This window comes from Notamacropus eugenii, chromosome 1 (assembly GCF_028372415.1).
Source record: "Notamacropus eugenii isolate mMacEug1 chromosome 1, mMacEug1.pri_v2, whole genome shotgun sequence".
NCBI classification, from domain to species: Eukaryota; Metazoa; Chordata; class Mammalia; order Diprotodontia; family Macropodidae; genus Notamacropus; species Notamacropus eugenii.
The window spans coordinates 447,160,989-447,180,354 of record NC_092872.1 but is presented as its reverse complement, the minus strand read 5'-3'; the positions used below and the strand labels follow the sequence as shown (position 1 = coordinate 447,180,354).

General features: G+C 39.4%; 1 protein-coding gene across 4 annotated transcripts in view; it reads left to right on the top strand.

Moving 5' to 3' along the window:
• The window catches only part of GOLGA1 (golgin A1), a 65,166-nt gene extending 46,098 nt beyond the window's left edge, over positions 1-19,068 (top strand). For all 4 annotated transcript variants that reach the window (XM_072631894.1, XM_072631891.1, XM_072631892.1 and 1 more), the window contains 6 exons: positions 1,003-1,172; positions 12,051-12,209; positions 12,890-12,949; positions 13,574-13,744; positions 15,695-15,781; positions 16,640-19,068. In XM_072631894.1, the coding sequence (XP_072487995.1) occupies positions 1,003-1,172; positions 12,051-12,209; positions 12,890-12,949; positions 13,574-13,744; positions 15,695-15,781; positions 16,640-16,720 (728 nt within the window). In that variant the 3' untranslated portion in view covers positions 16,721-19,068. The remainder of the gene's footprint in view (positions 1-1,002; positions 1,173-12,050; positions 12,210-12,889; positions 12,950-13,573; positions 13,745-15,694; positions 15,782-16,639) is intronic.
• Positions 19,069-19,366: the final 298 nt, after the last annotated feature.

The window sequence follows — 19,366 nt, the reverse complement described above, 5'->3', positions numbered from 1 at the left end:
GGCATAAGGAGCAGTATGAACCAAAGTAGTGTCTGAAGAATGCAGGTGTTAGTGAGTTCTCTACTGTGGCTGGAGTGCTGAGTGTGGGTCACATGAAATAATGCTGGACAGGTGGAGAGGCACCAGACGTTGGTTGGCCATGGGTGCTGGGCAAAAGAGTTTGGAATTTCAATAATAGCAGTATTTCTTTTTCAGTCCAATTAAAAAAACATTTTTTAAATGCCACCTCATAGGGATAGAAAGAATGTTAACATTTCACAAATTCTGACTTAAAGGGGTTTATATTCTGTAGTGAGGAAATAACATGAATGTGTAATACAAGATAGAATGACAGTAGAGACAAGGGGGACCCAAAGTCCTCTAGAAGATCCATAGAGGGAGAGGATAATTTTAGTGAAGCGTATTAAGTAAAACTTCAGAAGATGAACTGAGTCTAAGGGGAAAAGGAAAATTCTGAATGGATAGCCAGTCATGGGGAACTGACCAAGCAAATGCACAGAGATGATGTACAGTGTGGGGAAACCACTTTGGAAAGTTATTATGATAGTACAGATGAGGGTCTGGACTAAGATGGTAGCTCTAAGAATGGAGAAAAAGCAAAAAAATACAAGAGATGGTTGAGGTAGGAGAGTCAAAGTTGCCTCCCAGGTTTTGAGCCTGGATGCTAGGGGGAAAAGCCATGCTATCAACATAAATACTAGCTGTGAATTTATTTGTCAAAAATACTTGCTTTGTACAACACATTTTTCCATATAAAAATAGATATACTTTTCCCTCATTTTGCTCCAGGATTGCCCCCACTCATATCCATAGGAAATTCTGTAACTCAGAACCACATTGCCTAGACTAGGTGGTTTTTTCCTTAGATAGAAAACCTAAAAGCATTCTGTGGACAAATGAACCTAGGAAATACAGCACCAGAAAATTGCTGCTGGAGCTGTTTTCAGTATTTTAAAGAGAAATAAAAGGTATCATGTGGTGCCTCTGTGTGTTCTGGCCTAGGGCATGACATTGTCCTGCTGCAGATGCACCAGTTGCAAAGTGACATGGAGGCTTGCAGATGTAAAGAAGCCAAAAGGGAAGAATCCATAGGAAAAGAGATGAATGTGTTGAGGCTGCAAATAGAAGAGGAGGAGGAGGAGGAAACCCTTCAATCCCAGAGGGAGCCAAATGTGAGTATACTGGCCACTACTTTAAACACATGTTCCCCCTCAGCAAAGGGGATTGAGATCTGTGGATTTATGAACTGTATTGTGAATTTTCAGTATAGTCCTCTCTTTATTATCTTTATACATTTGAAAATTAATAAGATATGTACAAAATATGTTTAGAACACTTTCCAATAAAATCCCTCCCTGCCACAGAACTCTCCCTTATAACAAAGAGAAAAAAGTAAAACCAACCCACCCAGTGATTGCTGGACAGCATTTTCAGCATTTCACACTTGTAGTCCATTGTCTTTCTATTGATTCTCACCAGTCTTCTGCCACTAAGGCTGATTGTGTATACAGGCTGATTCTGATGGCTTTTTGGGTCATTTTCATTTAGATTGTTGTAGTCATATCTTTTGTAGTCTCTTGACCTTCATATTGCATCACTTTATGCAAGTAACACTAGTATTCATCCTATGGAAAGTGTGTTGACATTATACTGTTGTGTGTATTTTGTTGAAGATCAATAAAGATAAAAATAACACGTGGTACACCTACAGATTTATAGACCCTTTGCTGTAACTCCCTAGTACTCCCAAGTCCGATTAAAGAAGAGTGAATCCTCTTACCTAACTTGAAACATCTAGTAAATAGAACAGCTGTGCTCTGCACTATACTGAGATTCCCTGTGCAGCTTAGCTGGGGAGGAAACAAAGGGATCTCTTGGGACAGAGTTGAGACAGAAGCAGGGGCCTAGTGGAGGGGGTTTCTTATCTACCTCCCACAAACAGAATTGACTCAGTAGTCTTTTGCTAGTGTACAATCTATAGAGGAATCAAAGGAGCAAAATAAAAAAGCATGCATGTGGCTGAGGGGATGGGAGAAAGAATGAGCCTTCAGAACCCCAAAAGTAACTTCATAAAAGACTAGACTTCTCCCGTTAATTCAGGTCTGTTCCATACACGTTCATTAATCATTTATTCTGTCCTTGAGTAGACCTTTGCATGAGATAGGGCAGTCACTGAGAGATTTGATTATCCCCTTTCCTGACCTTTTACCTCCCTGGGCCTCAGTTTCCTCATCTGTAGAATAAGGGAGTTAGGCTATAGAACCCCTTTCAGCTCCAAAATAGTACTGTTTATTTGTTTATTCTAAATAAATAGTTACAGTGGCTTGAGGAATGAAATTAATTTAGTTTTCTTCTTTGAGTTCTTCTTATGAAAATACTCTGGGAGAACAACTACACATTCTTGAGTTGGGGTGGTGGAGGAGGTGTTAAAACAGAAGCAATGATAGGAGGTCCATGCACATATTCTGAGTGGAAGATGAGACTGGTCCTAGTAGAAAAAGGAAGCAGAATTTTCTTCTAGTGTGATTTGTGGGGATAGGAGAGCAAGGAGACCTGAAGCAACTTGGACCTCTGTGAATCATGATTAAAAGAAATATGCTTTCCTTGAAATCTTGACTAAATCCCTTTAGCCCCTAGAAGGGGAATGAGCTAAGAGACTCCAGAATTGGAGACAATGCTTGGTGACAGTAGCTCCAAATGATCTGGCAAGTAACCCATCACTGCCATCCACTAATAGACACTTCTGCCTGTTAGAACCATTGTGACACCTTAGATTCCCAATAAGAATCCTAAAACACATGTTTTGATAACAACAGATAGAACAACAAAGGACTCAGGATCACGCTTTTAGGAAATCTGGAGAGCAGATTCCAGTAGCCTCCATAGAATGCACACTGTTTGTTTGTCTTTTTGCCATAGTCAGGTAATTGTTACCTATGTTTAAAGGGTAGGTTTGTTTACTTTCTAGAAGTGATGGGGAAGGTTCAAATAATACCTCTGCCTTCTTGGATATGAGGGAGATTGTTCTTTCCAAAACTGGAAAAATGACTTCATTGTAAAAACAAAAAGATCTAGAATGGAGCAGGGAGAGTTCTGACCTGTACCCCTGTGGGCTAGAGAATGGAAAATGGTGACATGGAAAAAGGCAGATCGATAACGAGATTCTTCCCATGAGCAGGAAGCACTTGCCCCTTTTACAAAGAAGAGTGAAGTAGATTCAAAGTTACTGCCAGGTGAGAGATCATCTCGTAAGGATCAGAGGAAGAAGGGAGGCATCTCAAGGCAGCTATTTTTGAACCTGGTAGAAGTAGAGATCTATCACAGATATGATGGAGAACCTCCTGATTACCACTCCCTACCTCAGATGATCTATGTACACAAAAGTGATATTACCACAAAGAATCCGTAAAGCATGGCTTGTGTCTTGGCCAGGAAACTAAATACCATAGGAATGTAGGCATTGCTTTTTATCACTCTGCTCATCTGAAGAAAAAGGCAAATTTGAGAGAGAAACAGTTGGATAAGTCGACCATTTCTGAGAATGGAGTTTAGGGTAATTTGGGTAATGGCTTCAAATATAAAAATTACAGGTTCCTGGCCAGGGAAAAAGTATACCTAAGAAAGATTGGTATGAATGTCTTGGTTTAGTCTTTCAAAACTAAAAAGAAAAGGAGTGAAAAAATTACCTCAGTATAGCTACTAAGCTAAAGACTAAAGAGAAAAGGAGATGATCCCCAGAGTGAGCAGTAAAACTTGAATCCAAGTCCTGTGACTCTAGAGCCATTGCTCTTCACATTGTATCACATTCCTTCCATCTCTTGGAACTTTTGTCAGCCAAAAATAGAGCAACTAGTACTTTTTCCTTGTCTTAAATACAACTTCCAGTGGCGCAGGAATCAATGAGAACTGGGTCTGACCCTTATCACTAAAGAGAATTTTGCTGAAAATGAGGGAGCTTTGGTGGAAATGACCCCTCCTCCTTAGAATTTCTACAGAGGATAGGGAAGTGAAATGAGAATTTTAAAAAAGCTATCAAAAGAAGCATATGTAGATGCACAGATTAACACCTTAAATTTTTTTTAAGACACATAAAGGATGAAATTAAGGGAATTAAAGATAGGAGTGATCTGAGACTATAAAGGAAAACTAATAGCATCAATGAGTGGTTTTTTTATTTTTATCAAAGGAGGGGTAGGATCACTGCATTGGATATATAGGATAATGATGACTGGTGATAGAGAAGGCAGAGCTCCTCAGCTTATTTTGTTTCTGTTTTCTCTGCCAAGGAGAGTGATATTTGTAGTGGAAAAGACAGAATTTAAATGGCTAACAGCCAAGATGAATAAGGGGAGTAAGAGAATGCCTAGCTACTCATGATGTTACCAGGCCAAGATGAACTACATCAGGGGTTCTGAAAAACTGATAGGTATGATAGATGGGCCACTGCCAGTGATTTGTGAGTGATTGTGGAGAACAGGAGAGGTTCTCCAGGAGTGGAAAAAGGCAAATGTTAGACCAGTTTTTTTAAAAAAGACAAAAATAGAGTCTGCAAATTATAGACTTAAAGCTTACCTTTGATTCCTGAGAATAAAATCTGGAATATGTAATACAAGTAGTGGCCATCTAGAAAAGGAAGCAGTGAGCCAGTCTGGTTTTGTCAAGAACAGGTCATGCCCCAAGAACCATTCCCCATTAGGCAAAATGGATAAAAAATATGAAGAGTCTTCAAAAGAATAAAGGCAAATGGTCAACTCTGTAAAAAATGTTCCAAGTCACTATTAATAAGAGAAATGCTGTCAAAGATGATAAAAAGATGGAGATAGTTGATATCACAGCATCTTTTACAACTGACTTCTGCCCTCTGCTCTCACAGCTACCATCTTAAAGATGTCATCACTTCTTGCCTAGATTATAATAGCTTCTTAATTGGCTTCCCTGTTTAAAGTCTTATACTACTCTAGTCCATCCTATACACTGCTACTAAAGGAATTTCCCTGAAACAGATCTGATCATATGCCTCCTACCAAATCAACTCCAGCCCTGTTGCCTGTAGGATGAAATACCAAACCCTGCTTTAGCTTTTAAAGACACAGCCAACCTAGCTCTAAGTTATCTTTACAGCCTCTTTGGATATTACTACCCTTCTGACACTCAGCATTCCCTCCTAAATGGCCTTTCTTCAGATCTTCGAACCCCACAACACTGCATAGATCATCCCTCTTGCCACACTTTTCTCTATTTTTGCCTAGCTTTTCCTGATTCTCCCAACCACTAGTGCCCTCCCTTCCAAACTACTTTGTATTTGACTTTTTTTTGCATATTTTGTATTTATATTTGACTTTTTTGTATACATTTGTATTTATTAACTTTATATTTACACTATATATGTTTTTGTGTGTACTTGTCTGTCCCATTAGAACATTGGCTCCTTATTATTTATGTTGATCCTGATAAGAGAGAGGCAGGGGAACAGGTGCTTATATGTAAATTATGTAATTCCTTTACAGAATTTTATCTTAATACTTGTTCTTTTAAAAAAAAATTGTCAGAGCCATAATGGTTCCCTCCTTTTTCTCTCTGCCTCTGTGCCATGGATGTAAATGAAAACTTTTTTTATAATCTCTTCAAGACTTCAGTGATATTGGTTTTAGTACTTGGGGGAGAGGAGGAACTTTTCCTGTACAGACTTAAGACTAGTTTTAATGAAGTTATATATTAAAGAAAAAAGTAGCATAAACTCCTGGTAGGTAGGGGTTGTTTTATTCTTTGTACTTGTCTCCCCAATATCTACCACATTGTAGCACTTAACAAGTAGTTAGTGATTGACTGGAGAGACTGTGGGAATGTAGACACACTAATACTCTGTTAGGAGAGCAGTAAATTAGTTTAGCTGTGCTGAAAAACAGTTACTGTGGAAGAGTTATCTGTTCATACCATCAGACTCAGTGATTTAACTCCTGGGCATAGACCCCAAGGAGGTTAGACAGAAAGAAAGTGACTACATTGAGTAAATTTTTCATAGGAACTCTTTATATCATAACAAAAAAAAAATGTAAGTGGAATGGGTCATCTTATATTGGGAAGTGGCTCATTGTTATTGTGGGTACAATAATATGATGGAATGTTATTGCACCATAAGCAATGGAGTAGGAGTAATTCATAGAAAAATGGGAAGACTTGTATGAAGTGAAGCTGAGAAAAGAAAGCAGAACCAGGGACTACAGTAATGTAAGTGAAAACAAAAAGCAGCTGAAATCAGATTAATTGTAATGGTCATTCTAGATCCCAGGGAGCAGATGAGGAAAGTTCCTTTCTTGTAGCAAAGTGGGGAACCAAGGCAGAATTTTGGCTTATGGTGTCAGATACAGTTGCTTTTTTAATCAGTTTTTGCCTCTTTGTTGCAGGAAAGGATGTAGTGGACCCTGCCTAGGGGCGGGGGGTGGTGAGTATCAGAAGTTGACTATGATGTGGGAAAAAGTAGTTGTTAATAAAAACGAGCCATGCCAGACTAACCTTATTTTCTTTTATACTGGGTAATTAGACTGATAGATCAGAGGAATACTAGTTTGACTTTGGGCAAGTCATTTAAGCCATCTGGGCTACATTTTCCTCATCTATAAAATGAGGATGTTGGGTTTGAAGATTTCTAAAATCTCTTCTAATTTTGAATCCATAATCCAATGAGTAGTTATTAATAGTTTGATGTTGTCTTGAAAAGTCTCCAGTGGAATATGCCCAAGAGATTGGAGTGTTCTTTAACATTTTTATCAGTGATTTAAATGAGAGCCAAGTTGGCATGCCTCCCAAAGATTTCTAGTGACAAGAAATGGGGAGAGAGCTAACTTGGATGATAGAATCAGTATACTAAAAGATCTCAAGCTAGAATCTTGGGACAAATATAATATAGTGACACTTAATAGGCATAAAGATAAAATCTTAAAAACAGAAAAGCTAATGTGATTTTAAGCCACGTTAAGTGAGGCATAGTAGTGAGACTTAGATGTCAGGCTTGCTGTACTCCTCCCTGATCTGAACATATTTGGAGTATTGTTTTCAATTCTGGGCCTACGTTTCATGAAGGATATACTGGAGAGCATCCAGAGGAGGGTGATGGGCCTCCAGATCATGCCATTTGAGGATTGGTTGAATGAACTAGTGACATTTAACCTGGAAAGAGAAGTCTTAGGAAGGACAAATTAGCTCATTTCAAGTATTTAAAGGGCTATTATATTTTAAAAAAAAAAAAAAAAAGGGAGGGAGTAGACTCACTCTGCTTGACCTCCAGAACACAAACTGGAAGCAAAGGGAAGGAGTTGCAAAGAGTCAAATCTGGTTTTGATATGAGGAAAATTTCTTAACAATTAGTGTTAGTCATGAGTGAAATGGGCTGCCTTTGGCGTGGTAAGATGCCTGCACGTTGGAAATCTTCACATCAAGGGTAGATGACCCAGTGTCAGGTTTCTTTTTAAAAGTGATTATTTTTGAGAAGAATCTACTATCTACTATCTAACTATAAGGACTATTCCAAATCTGAGATTCTGTGAAATTAACACCTGTATTTATACATTTTGCTATTAAATAATTATGGTTTGATACTTCCGATTTAAGCATTAAGTGACTCTTTGTGTCAAACTCTGTGCTTAGTGCCAGAGATGACAAAAGTCTTTGCCTTGAAGGACTTTACATTCTACTACGAAATACAATATGTTCATAGCTCAGAAATTACAGGATGTATACAGAATAAGCACCAGTGATTAAGAATGGAGAAATCTATGTACAAGGAGAACTAGAAAAGGCCATTTGAAGAAGGTGTAAATACTTAAGCTGAGAAACATGAATGTATCAATATGGCTGCTCCCTTCATTGAGGCAGATCCCATCCCACACACACCTCATCCTGTGTAGTTCTTATTCACATCCTTTCCATAAAGTATCCATCCAGTGCTAGAAGACTTGATCTAGTTCTCTTAGTGTCTCATAGGTACTCGTGCATCAGTCAGGCATCCTCATCTGTTCTCCCTTACTTTTGCTGCATGATCAGCCTGTCCCCTTTTCTGTCTCTAGGACATGTGTGCTCAGGGTTATCATTCAGCTTCACTTGTTATGTGGATATCGCCATTAATAATACCCTATGGTCTGCTTACCCTCTACCATACTAGCCCTCTTCTCCTATTGGTGAGTGCCTTTTTAGGATGAGCAGTGCAGACTGATCATACTTCATTCCCTCCTGGATATGCTTTTGACCTCCCTGAACAGATATCTTCTCTCTCCCTTCACTCCTCTTTCAGCTCCCTTTTATGTATTACCTTCCCCACTAGAACATAAACTCTTTGAGCACAGGGATTGTCTTACTTTTTGCTTGTATTTATAGCCCTGATGCATGGCACAATGCCTGACATATAGCAAGCCCATAATAAATGCTTGTTGCTTCACACTGTCCCCCACCCCTTGTCTTTTCATTTTATTTTGAGTTAGTTATCATGTTGATTTTTCAGAGATGATGATGTTTCATAATTTCTAACTGTACAGGATAAACAGGAGAACACTAGTGTTAAAAAGATAGAGTAGCTTGAGATTGTAGAAAACAAAATTTACAGAGATCCACAGCCCTTCATAGGAGATTGTCTTAGCAGTTTATACACAAAAAATTTTGAATATGAGGCCTCTCACCTCGAGAATCAAAACTCATACTTCAGACAGAGTTGATGTTGTCTAATACCATTTTAGGACTCTTGAGGGTAGGGCACCCCTGTCAAGTAGTATTACATCCATTTCCTATGGTGAGCAAATTCCTCCTTCCTTATCAAATAAGGCTCTGATTCAGTCACTTACTACAGAGGCAAAAAGCCTCTTCCCTGCTACCACTATGTGATTTCAGATCTCTATCATCAGCTCTGCTACCCATCCCCTCCTGTTCTTCCATTGTGTTCTAGGAAGAACTCCCAATTTATAATTAACAAACTTCCCTTTATCTTAGCCCACATCTTCTCATACTCCTTCCATTGTTTTTTACTCACAGAAACCCTGATGTCCTCCAGAAGACTGTCCCTTGCCACTCTCCCCAGTATTGACCCAGTATGCACGTTGTCATAACCCCTGAAACATAGCTGCCATTTCCAGAACTCCTTTCTGTTTTCATCACTAAGCATCCTTCCTCCCTTTGAAATCCACCTTCTCTAGTCCTGGTTGTAGTAATCTACGTGATTCACAGTCATGTTAATATATGCCTGCTGCCCTCCCATCTCCAGCTACCTCAGCTCCTGTGACCTACACCTTCACCTCAGCTACATGTGGGGAGAGTCATAGCCTTGATCTTGCCATTGCCTATAAGTGTACTACTCTCATGATCAAATGAGATCATGTCCATGAAGTGTTTTGCAAACTTTAAAGTACTCTGTAAATGTGAGCTATTACTGTGATTCCGAACTCTGAAATTCCTGTCTGACCACAACCCCCATCCTCTCTTTCTAGACCTATTGTTTATCTTCACTAAATGCTGCTAACTCCACCCATCCCTCCTTAGAATATTACCCTGACTCTGTTATTATTTTGCTCTGTTCAGAATCTTAACGCAATATTTTACCAATTCAGCTATATATCTCCTTGCTTACGATTCTCTTTCCCATTTGCCATAACCCACCTCTGCATTATCCCCACCATTCATCTTAACTCTCAGAAACATGATTCAGAATAGCATGGAAAAAGTCACAACCATTCAGCCCAGGTCTCCTAAAAATTTGTTGCCTAATTTCAGCCCCTCTTGATTGCTATACAACAATATTTGTTTTCCCCTAATTGATTTTTCACACTTTCCATGGTGGCTGTTCCAAAACCCTTCTTTCCTCATTTCCTTTCTCTTCTTCTACCACAAGACCTCTCCTCTTACTTTACTGGGAATATAGATGCTTTCCATCACAAATTCTCACTTCCTTTTGTCTACATATTAAAGCTCCTCAGCATCATTTTCTGTTCTCCCCTCCTTTGCTTTAAAAGTCTGACACCAAGATAAACCTTTATTGTTGTGCTCTTGATCCCACACCTTTGTAAATCCTCTTGAAAGCTTGTCCCTTCAGTCTTTCTCCTCCCTCCCCATCTCTCTGACCTTTAATTATTTTCCTGCTGTTTACAAACATATTCAAATATAGCCTTTAATTTGAGAAATCATTTGACTCTACATATTCTCAACCTACTATCCTATGTCTCTCCTCCCTTTAGAGCCAAACAATACTTCCCCTCCACCCATTTCTTAATCCCATGTAGTTTCTATTTTACCAACCAACCAAAACTACTTCCTACAAAGTTGCCAACATTCTCTTAAATGCTCACTATGAAGGCCTTTTTTTAACATCATTTGACATGACTCCTTCCTCCTGGATATTTTCTGTTTGCTAAGCTTTCAGGATACTGCTTTCACCTCATCCTTAGTCTTCGTTGTTGGATCATCATCCACATCCACACCCATGTACGGGTCTGCCCCAGGGTTCTGTCTTGAGCTGCCTTCTCTTGCTGCAGAATAAGTCTTAGTCATCTCATCAACTCTGTTGGATTTAGTTACCACCTTTGTGGTGCTGTAGATCTACATATCTAACTCATCTCCTGAGCCCCAGTTTTGCATTACATTTGCTTATTAACATCTCTACCTGGATTTCCCATGGACATCCCCAAATCTGTCTAAAACATAGATCATCATTGGCCCCCTTACCTCAGATGATGAGTTTTCTAAACTTCTCTACATCTGTTAAAGGCATCATCATCTTTCCAGATCCCCAGATTCATAACCTCCAAATTATATTTCCCTTGTTCCTTTCCTTCACCCCCAATAGTGCTGTGTCTTTTCTGTTCTGTCTGCTTAACATCCTTAGGGATTATCCCTTTTTCTTTGCTTACAAGACCCTAGTTTAGGTCTTCATTACCTCACACTTCCGGCTTTCAATCTCTTCCTCCTTCAGGCCATCCTTCATATAGTCCAAAATAGTCTTCCTAAAGCATAAATCTAGCCACATCATTTCCCTGATCAAGAAAGTCTAGTGGCTTCCTCCTGTCTCTACAGTAGTACAAACTACAAACAATACAAATTCCCCGTCTTGGCAGTTAAAACCTTTCATAAAGCCTAGCTCCAGACTTATTTATTTTGGCTTATTTTACATTGCTTCTCATCTGTACTGACGTGTTCCAACCAAACTCACCTATTTGTTGTCCCCAAACTTGGCAGTTCATCTGCTTTTGCACAGTCTGTGCCCATTTCTAGAATGTGCTCTTTCCTTGGGTTTGCTTCTTAGAATCCCCATCTTCCTTCAAGGATCAGGTCATGGTCACCTCCCTTGGGAAGCCTTTCTTTGCTATTTCCCCTTCTTTTCCTCAGATTATCCTGTATAAACTTAACTGTTGTAAGTTCCTTGGGGGCAGGGACTGTTTTAATTTTGCTTTCATATCCGCATCATCCAATCCAGTGCCTTTTGCATAATAAGTGCTTAAATAATAATCATTGGCTTGATTTGTAAGTTACTAAATGACTTGCAATCTTTGTTGAATTGGAATAGATAACATGCAGTTGGATAGGAACTCATTGAATCGATCATTGCCTGTAGCTTGAAGAAGTATTTAAAATGGACAGTGATCTGGGCTCAGGGTTAACTAGGAAGAGGACAGAAAACTAACTCATCTTTGGGAACTTTAGCAGTGCTATCAAATAATCAGCAGATTAAAGGCAGATGAACATTACAGTGACTTAAATTTGTTGCATCTTGATGTAAACTGTTATATCTTTGGGGATGTTTATTGGGTTGTATTTGGCATGCCTAGTTACTTTGTGTCTGACCTATAAAAAATTGCCTATTTAGATTCTTTTCTTAAGCACCAATTCTGTGTCTTTGCACAAAGAATTGGGATTTATTTCTAACTGGCATTCCATGGTATGTTGGATCAAGTAACAATTTGAGCAGATATTCTATATCAGGGAAAAAATTCTGTGGTTTATTTTTGTTCGTTTTCTACCCACGAATAAGCTCAAAGCAAAAGAAGCTCTGAGATGCACTTTCTCTACTCTGACAGGTCATTGTTTATGAAGAAACAGCAAAGGAACTGAGTGATGATTTATACCCACTCTCAAATGATGAAAGAACGTTGAATGGAGAAGTGGATTGTGTTGATATGGTACAACTACAAAAAGAAAACAGAGACTTGGAGCAGCAGATAATAGAGAAAAACAAGGTATCAAGGGACCCTTCTCACAATACCAGTCCCCACAGATCATCAGGAAGTGCCAACTGTAAGCCAGGCATTTTACTGATCACTAAGGACCTAACCATGAAAGTGAGACAGTCCCTGCCCCCAAGGAGCTCACATTCTATTGTGGACAACAATATGTCTACATTAGTATGTTCAAAATATATATAGTTAATTACAAAGATAATTTGGGAGGGGGCACTGAGGAAGGCACTAGGAGCTAGGGGAATCAGGAAAAACTACACGTAGAGAGAAGCACTTGGGCTGAACTTTAAAGCAAGCTAAGGATTCTAAAAGGTGGTGGTGAGGAGGAACTGTTGCAGATGTGGTGGACTGCATAAGCAAAAGCACAGAGGTGGGAGATGGAAGGTCATGTGTGAGGAACCAAAGGGAGGCCATAAGACAGTGTGCGTGGAGGGGGATGTTGTGTAATGAGCCTGAAAAGAGAGGATACAGCAAGGTTGTAGAGAATTTCAGATGCAAAATTACAAATTTTTATTTTATCCTAGATTTAATTGGGAGTTTACTGAGGAGGAGAGTGACATGGTCAGATCTGTGCTTTAGGATAATCCCTTTGGCAGTTCTGTGAATTGGAGAGGGAGAAGACTTGAGGTCGGATGACCTCAGAGGTCTAAATCTCTGATGCTATGATATTTGTTCCACAGACTATAAAGCAGTTGCAGCAGAGAATGTTAGAACTCAAGAAGACCCTCCAGAAGGAGCTGGTTGGTGATCATCCAGATGAACTTTCATGACTGGGCTGCTTGCGAGGGTGGGGGGCAGGAGGGACAGATGGACATATGAATGTTTCTTTTCTGGTGCTTTCTTCTTCCTTAGTCACAATCCCATCCCTAGACATTGACTTAAATGTATCACACTTTCAGCCAGCCATTTTTTCTTCAGAAGGAGTCTTTTCCTTTTCCAAGAGGCAATAGCTCCTGCTTAAAGGGGCACAACATAATGGAATAAAACCCTGGATTTGAAGACAGAGGACTTAGGTTTGAATCCCAGCTTTGATTCCTTACTGCTTGTGTGACTTTGGGCCTATCACTTACTTCCTCTTTTGGGGTCCATAGTTTCCTCTTCTGTAAAATGATAAGGTTAAATCCGATGATCTCTAAGATATTTTTCAGCTGTAAATCCCATGCATTATATCTTAAGGAGCAACTTTCAGTTTGGCCTGATTACTTACTTGCCCCATTTGCAGGTATGGAGAAGGCATGGGAAGAAAGGCTTAAAACTTGGATTATTTCCATGCTGAGAAATGTTAAAACATCTGACCTACTTTCTTAGGAACAGAGAAGGTAGCATATTTCAGTGTTTCTCTCCTTTTTTTCCTTCTCTTCCAGAAAATTCGGCCTGAAAATGATATCTTTGAAGTTCGGGAGAAACTCAATCCTGAAGTGCCTACTGCTTCCACAACTGTCACCAATAACTCAGACTTAAATGATTCTCGAGAGATAAATTTTGAATACCTCAAGCACGTGGTTTTAAAATTCATGTCCTGTCGAGAATCAGAGGTAAAAACACTGGTTTCAGTTTGCCCTAGATTTTTATTTCTTTATAAGTTTTCACATTGAGGTCCCCGTGCCATCCTACTTCTCTCTATCTCTCTCCCATACTTAGGTTTAATAGCTGAGTTACAGCTTAGGACATGATTTACAGTAGCATTTAACATGTTTTATAAGTTTAAATTCGGCTTTTCCCATAATAATAACAATAAAATTAAATTTACAAAGTCCTTTTGCCACCACGGTTCTGTGAGTTGAATAGTTCTAGTATCATGCTCATTTTACAGCTGAGGAAACTAAGGCTCTGAGAGTTGCATTGTTCTCATCCCTGGTCACACAACCAGTTACCAGAGCCATGGCTTGATCTTGGTTCTTCTAACCGCAAGTTCAGCTCTTTGACTGCTCCATGAGCGGTAGCTGCCTGTGAGCCAAAGCTCTAAGACCAATAAGCTTAGACTCTTAAGGTCCCAGGCAAGCAGATGCTCTGCCACTGATGAGTTGGGTGGCCTTTGTTAAATCACTTCACATCTTTTTGAACTTTAGTTTCCTCAACTGTCAGTGGGGGTAAGCACATAATACACATATATATGCATGCATGCATACAGTTCAGTCCATATTGGACTAAATATAGCATAATAGTTTTTCCCATATCTAATTTATAGAACACCCCAGCGTAGCCTATAAATAACTCCTAATAAGAGAACAACAAAGAAAGGGACAGATAATAAGGTAATGGTGATAAAAATTAAATAAACATCTTTTTTCTTTTTAAAAGAAATGTTTCTAAAAATTTCACAGGGAAAATACTTTAATGAAATTTTGTGCATTTTTATTTCAATATATCGCTATTTTTTTTTCAATAGGATCTTATTTTAGGAGTCTGATCTTTATTTAAAGAATACAGTGCCCTGTATTCAGGCTAATACGTGAATAGCTAATAATAATCATGATAATAGCTGGCATTTATATAGCCCTTACTATGTGACAGGCACTGTGCTAAGTGCTTGGTGATTATTATTGCATTTGATCCTCACAACAACCCAGGTAGGTACTATTATTATCCCTATTTTATAGATGAGAAAACTGGAGCAGACAGGTGAAGTGACTTGCCCAGGGTCATGAAGCTAGTGTCTGAAACCTGATTGGAACTCAGGTCTTCCTGACTCCAGCCCCAGCACTCTATCCACTGTACTACCCAACTTGTCTTAGACAGTACCTTTCACAGTAATACCTGACTTCTGAGAGTTTTGTGAAGATCAAATGAGATGTATGTGAAAATACTTTGTAACTTACAAGAACTATGTAATTGTAAGCTGCTTTTGTTAGTGGCAGTAATAATAACTTTCATTATTACTCTTATGACACCTCCTCTGATACTTTCCTGTGTTTGTATATTATATTATGGATGTATCCCTGGTCAGTGACAAAGGCTCTTTGGTAGTGCCTGTGCCTTTGCAGAGACTGGACTGGAAAGGAAACAGAGGCCTAGTGATGGACTGAGAGGCTTGTCCACAAAAAGTCACCCACCAGAGAAGAAATCTTTTTTGGCCATAACAACCCAAGAAAACCATTTGCTTTGATGGAGAGGGAAAAATCAACACTGATGAAGGAACAGAATACCCAAAGTGGCATTCATTTAAGAGATATAATGGCTGTTAATTGCTACTGGTAGAAGAGACCAGAAGGGTTTAAAAAAACCTTTAAAAGTTTTTGCTGACTTAGGATATCATCCCAAATTTTGACCACAAACTGGTTCCAAGTAATCTCATCAGGCCATAGGCTAGAAATAAAGGCGTGTTCCTACTTCGGCCATTACTACACGGCAGTCCTCTTAAGCTTAGAGGAAGTATCTCCTGGAACATCTAGGCAGCTCCTATGCCACACGTACACCCATCTCCCCAGGTCCTTCCTTCGTGCTGGGCATTCTCCTTGGAGTAAGCAACATCTCTTCTGTTTCAGGCTTTTCATCTCATTAAAGCCGTGTCTGTGCTACTGAATTTTTCACAAGAGGAAGAAAACATGCTCAAAGAGACCTTGGAGTATAAGGTAGATCTTTCTGTTGTTCTTCAGAGCAGTGAAGGAGGAAAGTCTTAGATGAGAACAGGGGTAAAAATGGACCCTTTGGAGTCCAGTGAGCCAGGAAGAGGTGCTCATATATATCTGTTTAAAGACTGAATCTGGAAAAGTCAAAGTAACAAGCACGTACAGATTATTTGGCTGGTGGCCCCCTGATAGTGGAGGTTATCTTGTATATCCTCTGATTCTTATTTTATCGTTTTTATAATCATATTCTCACCAGAAGAGACTTCTGGTCATCTAGTTCAGCCTTATGTGATGCTTGAATCTTCTCTATAACATCCCTGATAAATGTTCCTCCAACTTCTGCTGAAGTGGAACAGTGGAGAACTTAGCTCTGAAAGCAGCTTTCACTGTTGATTTTTGAAAAGGTCTTTCTTGTCAAAATTGACCTATGTGTAATTCTCAGATAATGAAATATGCTTTTGTTCTGGGTTATTCCCCAGACCTATAAGCATTGCGCATTATGCAGACTTAGAAATGCTACGGCACTTCTTTAAGGGCCTTGTTACCTAGACCCTCAAACAACATAGTATGGTAAGAGGAGCCTTGAGCTTACTTCGAGTCTCAACCTGCTGCCTTATTGTAGACTGAAGTAGCTGATCTCTTAGGTTCCTTCAGCCTGTCCTGTTCTATGCAGATAAAATTCAGTCATCTTAAAGTCGAACCTGATGTTCTGCTTAGCAGCAAGACCAAAGGAAACAAAGACAAGTTGTTATGGTTGTTTTCTTCTCTAGAGGATGGATGGCCTTTGTGAACTATTTCATCCTTTTTCCCATAGACTTTTTATTATCCTAATCATTTGTTGCTCTTCTGTTTAAATGATAGATGTCGTGGTTTGGGTCCAAGCCATCTCCCAGAGGTAGCATTCGGCCATCCATCTCGAATCCCAGGGTGTCATGGTCTTAAAAGAAACCTGAGAATGGAAATTCCATGTGTAGCCACTTTTTCTATGAAAAGAACACAGCACACCAGTCTGGGTGGGTTTTTTAATCACTGTAATTGCAGTATTTTGTACAAGCTTTGAAACATTGTTTACAAGACAAATAATGGTTAGAGCTTCCTTCATTGCAAACTGACAGCCACAAAATAGGGCCGATTTCAGAGATTGGGCCAGTTTTGAAAGGAAGGGGTTGCTTTCCATGGGCTTTTGTGGATGGGGTGGATGAATAGCTAATGGGAAACTCCTCTTTCACACAGTGCTGCTATAAATACCTACTTTGGGCCCCAGAGGGTTTGCATGTGGATTTCTCTAACCCCTAGTGCTAGCACTTAAGGGTTGTAACTATTAGTGTCTGTCCAGAAGGCTACATGTCAGTGGACAGCTAGTGCTGTAAGGGGTGAAAGTGACTGACATTAGTGGTACAGGACAACCTGATTCCTCCAAGTTGCGTCTTGCTGAATTTCTCAGAACCCCCATATGGCCTCACATGTTTTGTAAAGAATTCCCTTGGCATTTCCCTTCTAGTGATTTGAATCCCAGGGAGGGTAAAATAATAAAATATCCTTAATCCCTTCCAACAATTCCTGAGGCTAGGTATGTCCTGACTTCAGAATGTGTCAGAAGATATGATTTATGCCTTGGGGGCTGATATTGGTCAGTGATAGATATGCAACGTTCTGGAGGGATCTCGTTTTACTTTTCTTAAAGAAAAAATATTAAAAAAAGGTGTTAATACAGTACTGAATATACTCAGTTGCCTTTTTAAACTCATATGTCTTGTACAGGTTGCTGGTAAACCATTTTAAAGCATACTTTTTAAAGCCAAATTTGCTTGTAAACATTTCTTCTGTCTTGCAGTCAGTTTACCAGTGTTCTTAGAGAAAAATCAGAAGTAAAAGGAAATGCCTTCCATCCTAGATTCTGTCTTTTCCCCCTTCAATTCCATAGCACTCTTGGACATTCTCCTGAGAGTCAGTATCAGTATCTTTGTAGCAGAAACCTGGGTTTGCTTCCGATTCTATGCACATTTGAGACTGAGCAAACTTTGATATGGTAAGGACAAAATTACTGCCCCTTCTACCCTCAGGCCACAAGCCCAGTTGGAGATGGAGAACTGCAGCACACCCTCAATTGCCTTTTATGTAAAAACACTAAGTCTCCAATGTTTATAAATACACTACAGATTGTATGTAACACATATAGGATTTGCAAAGCTGGCTACCTTGAAATGCTCTGGCTGTGATCGCTAGGGGTCATTCTATTTCCTAGCTGTTTCTAAGGAAATATCAACATGTATTCAGCATAGTGGTAGGATCTTAAAATTCATTTGAAAAGATCATTTCAGAGCAGTTTGTAGCTTGCTCAAGGTTTCATCATGGTTAACTACTGACTTGAGAACCAGTTGCAGGACCATATATATGTGAATGTTTCTCAAGCTCTGTTTTCACCAAATGGTTGTTTCTTCTTGCCAAGTAACAAGGAAGTGAGATGTTTTCACAGCAAATAAAGATTTCTATTGCTTTGCCTACATTCTTCAAAAATGTACAGCAGTGCCTGGTATTTCCAAAGAAGGGGACAGCATCACTCTCCCCTCAGCTCAGCGTCCATATTGAAGCCTATCTCAGCTGCCTCTCACCCAAGGGGAGGCTTTAAAAGGCTGACAAATTCTTGCCAGGTCTGTGAGCTGAAATGTTATTTCCATTTATAACATGACATGTTTAGAAGCATTTTTTTCCCTTAACAAGAGGCACTCCTACACAGAACTAAGTTTCTTTTACTTCTAATACATTCAGGGTAACGTTCAGCAAATTTGCCTAGGGGAAAGGGAAAGGAACTAGCTACTAAGATGAGGTTATGGTGGGCAAGTCCAAGCAGCTGCATACTCAGCTCAGACAAACACACCCTAGACTGGAGTCACACCGGCCCTGTTCCTTCCTGCCTGAGTCATCTGACCACACCATCTCTCTCCCTTGGTGCAGGTTAATTATATAGTTTTGGGAAGCTACTAACTGGGTCTCTGGGAACTTAAGTATTTTACAACTGAACTGATTAAGGATTCCTTGCATGTTGACTTTTTTAACTTAAAAACAAGAGTGGTGTAAATATATACTGAGTGATTGGACACACTTTGATATGTATAAACAACACAAAAAGCCCTACTATAGTAACACATACAGTCCATATGTATAATCCTTTATCTGAGCATTGGCTCTGAGTCTTTCCCTTCACGTTGTAAAATTCATTGTATTATGTAAAACTGTTGAATTCATTTGTGGTGCAATAATATTTTTGTTGATTAAATCTCTTAAATCTAGGCTGTGGTGGATTTTTGATTTGTTTGCAATTAATAGGGTTTCAGGTGAGCCGTTTATGAGCTATGTGACCATGGACAAGTCACTTGACTCTCTTTGGAGCTGTTTCCTCTCAAATGAGAATTGGTCTTTGGCGGTCCCCTCCTGCCCTAAAATTTTCTGATGTTACCTAGTAAAGACAAATACCGGTAAAGTGCTTTACTAGAGATTTGGAGTCAAAGGACCCAAAGTTCAAAATCTGATTCTGCTACTTTCCCCAAAGTTCATTTTCCTCTCTGAGCCTCAGTTCCCTCATCTGTT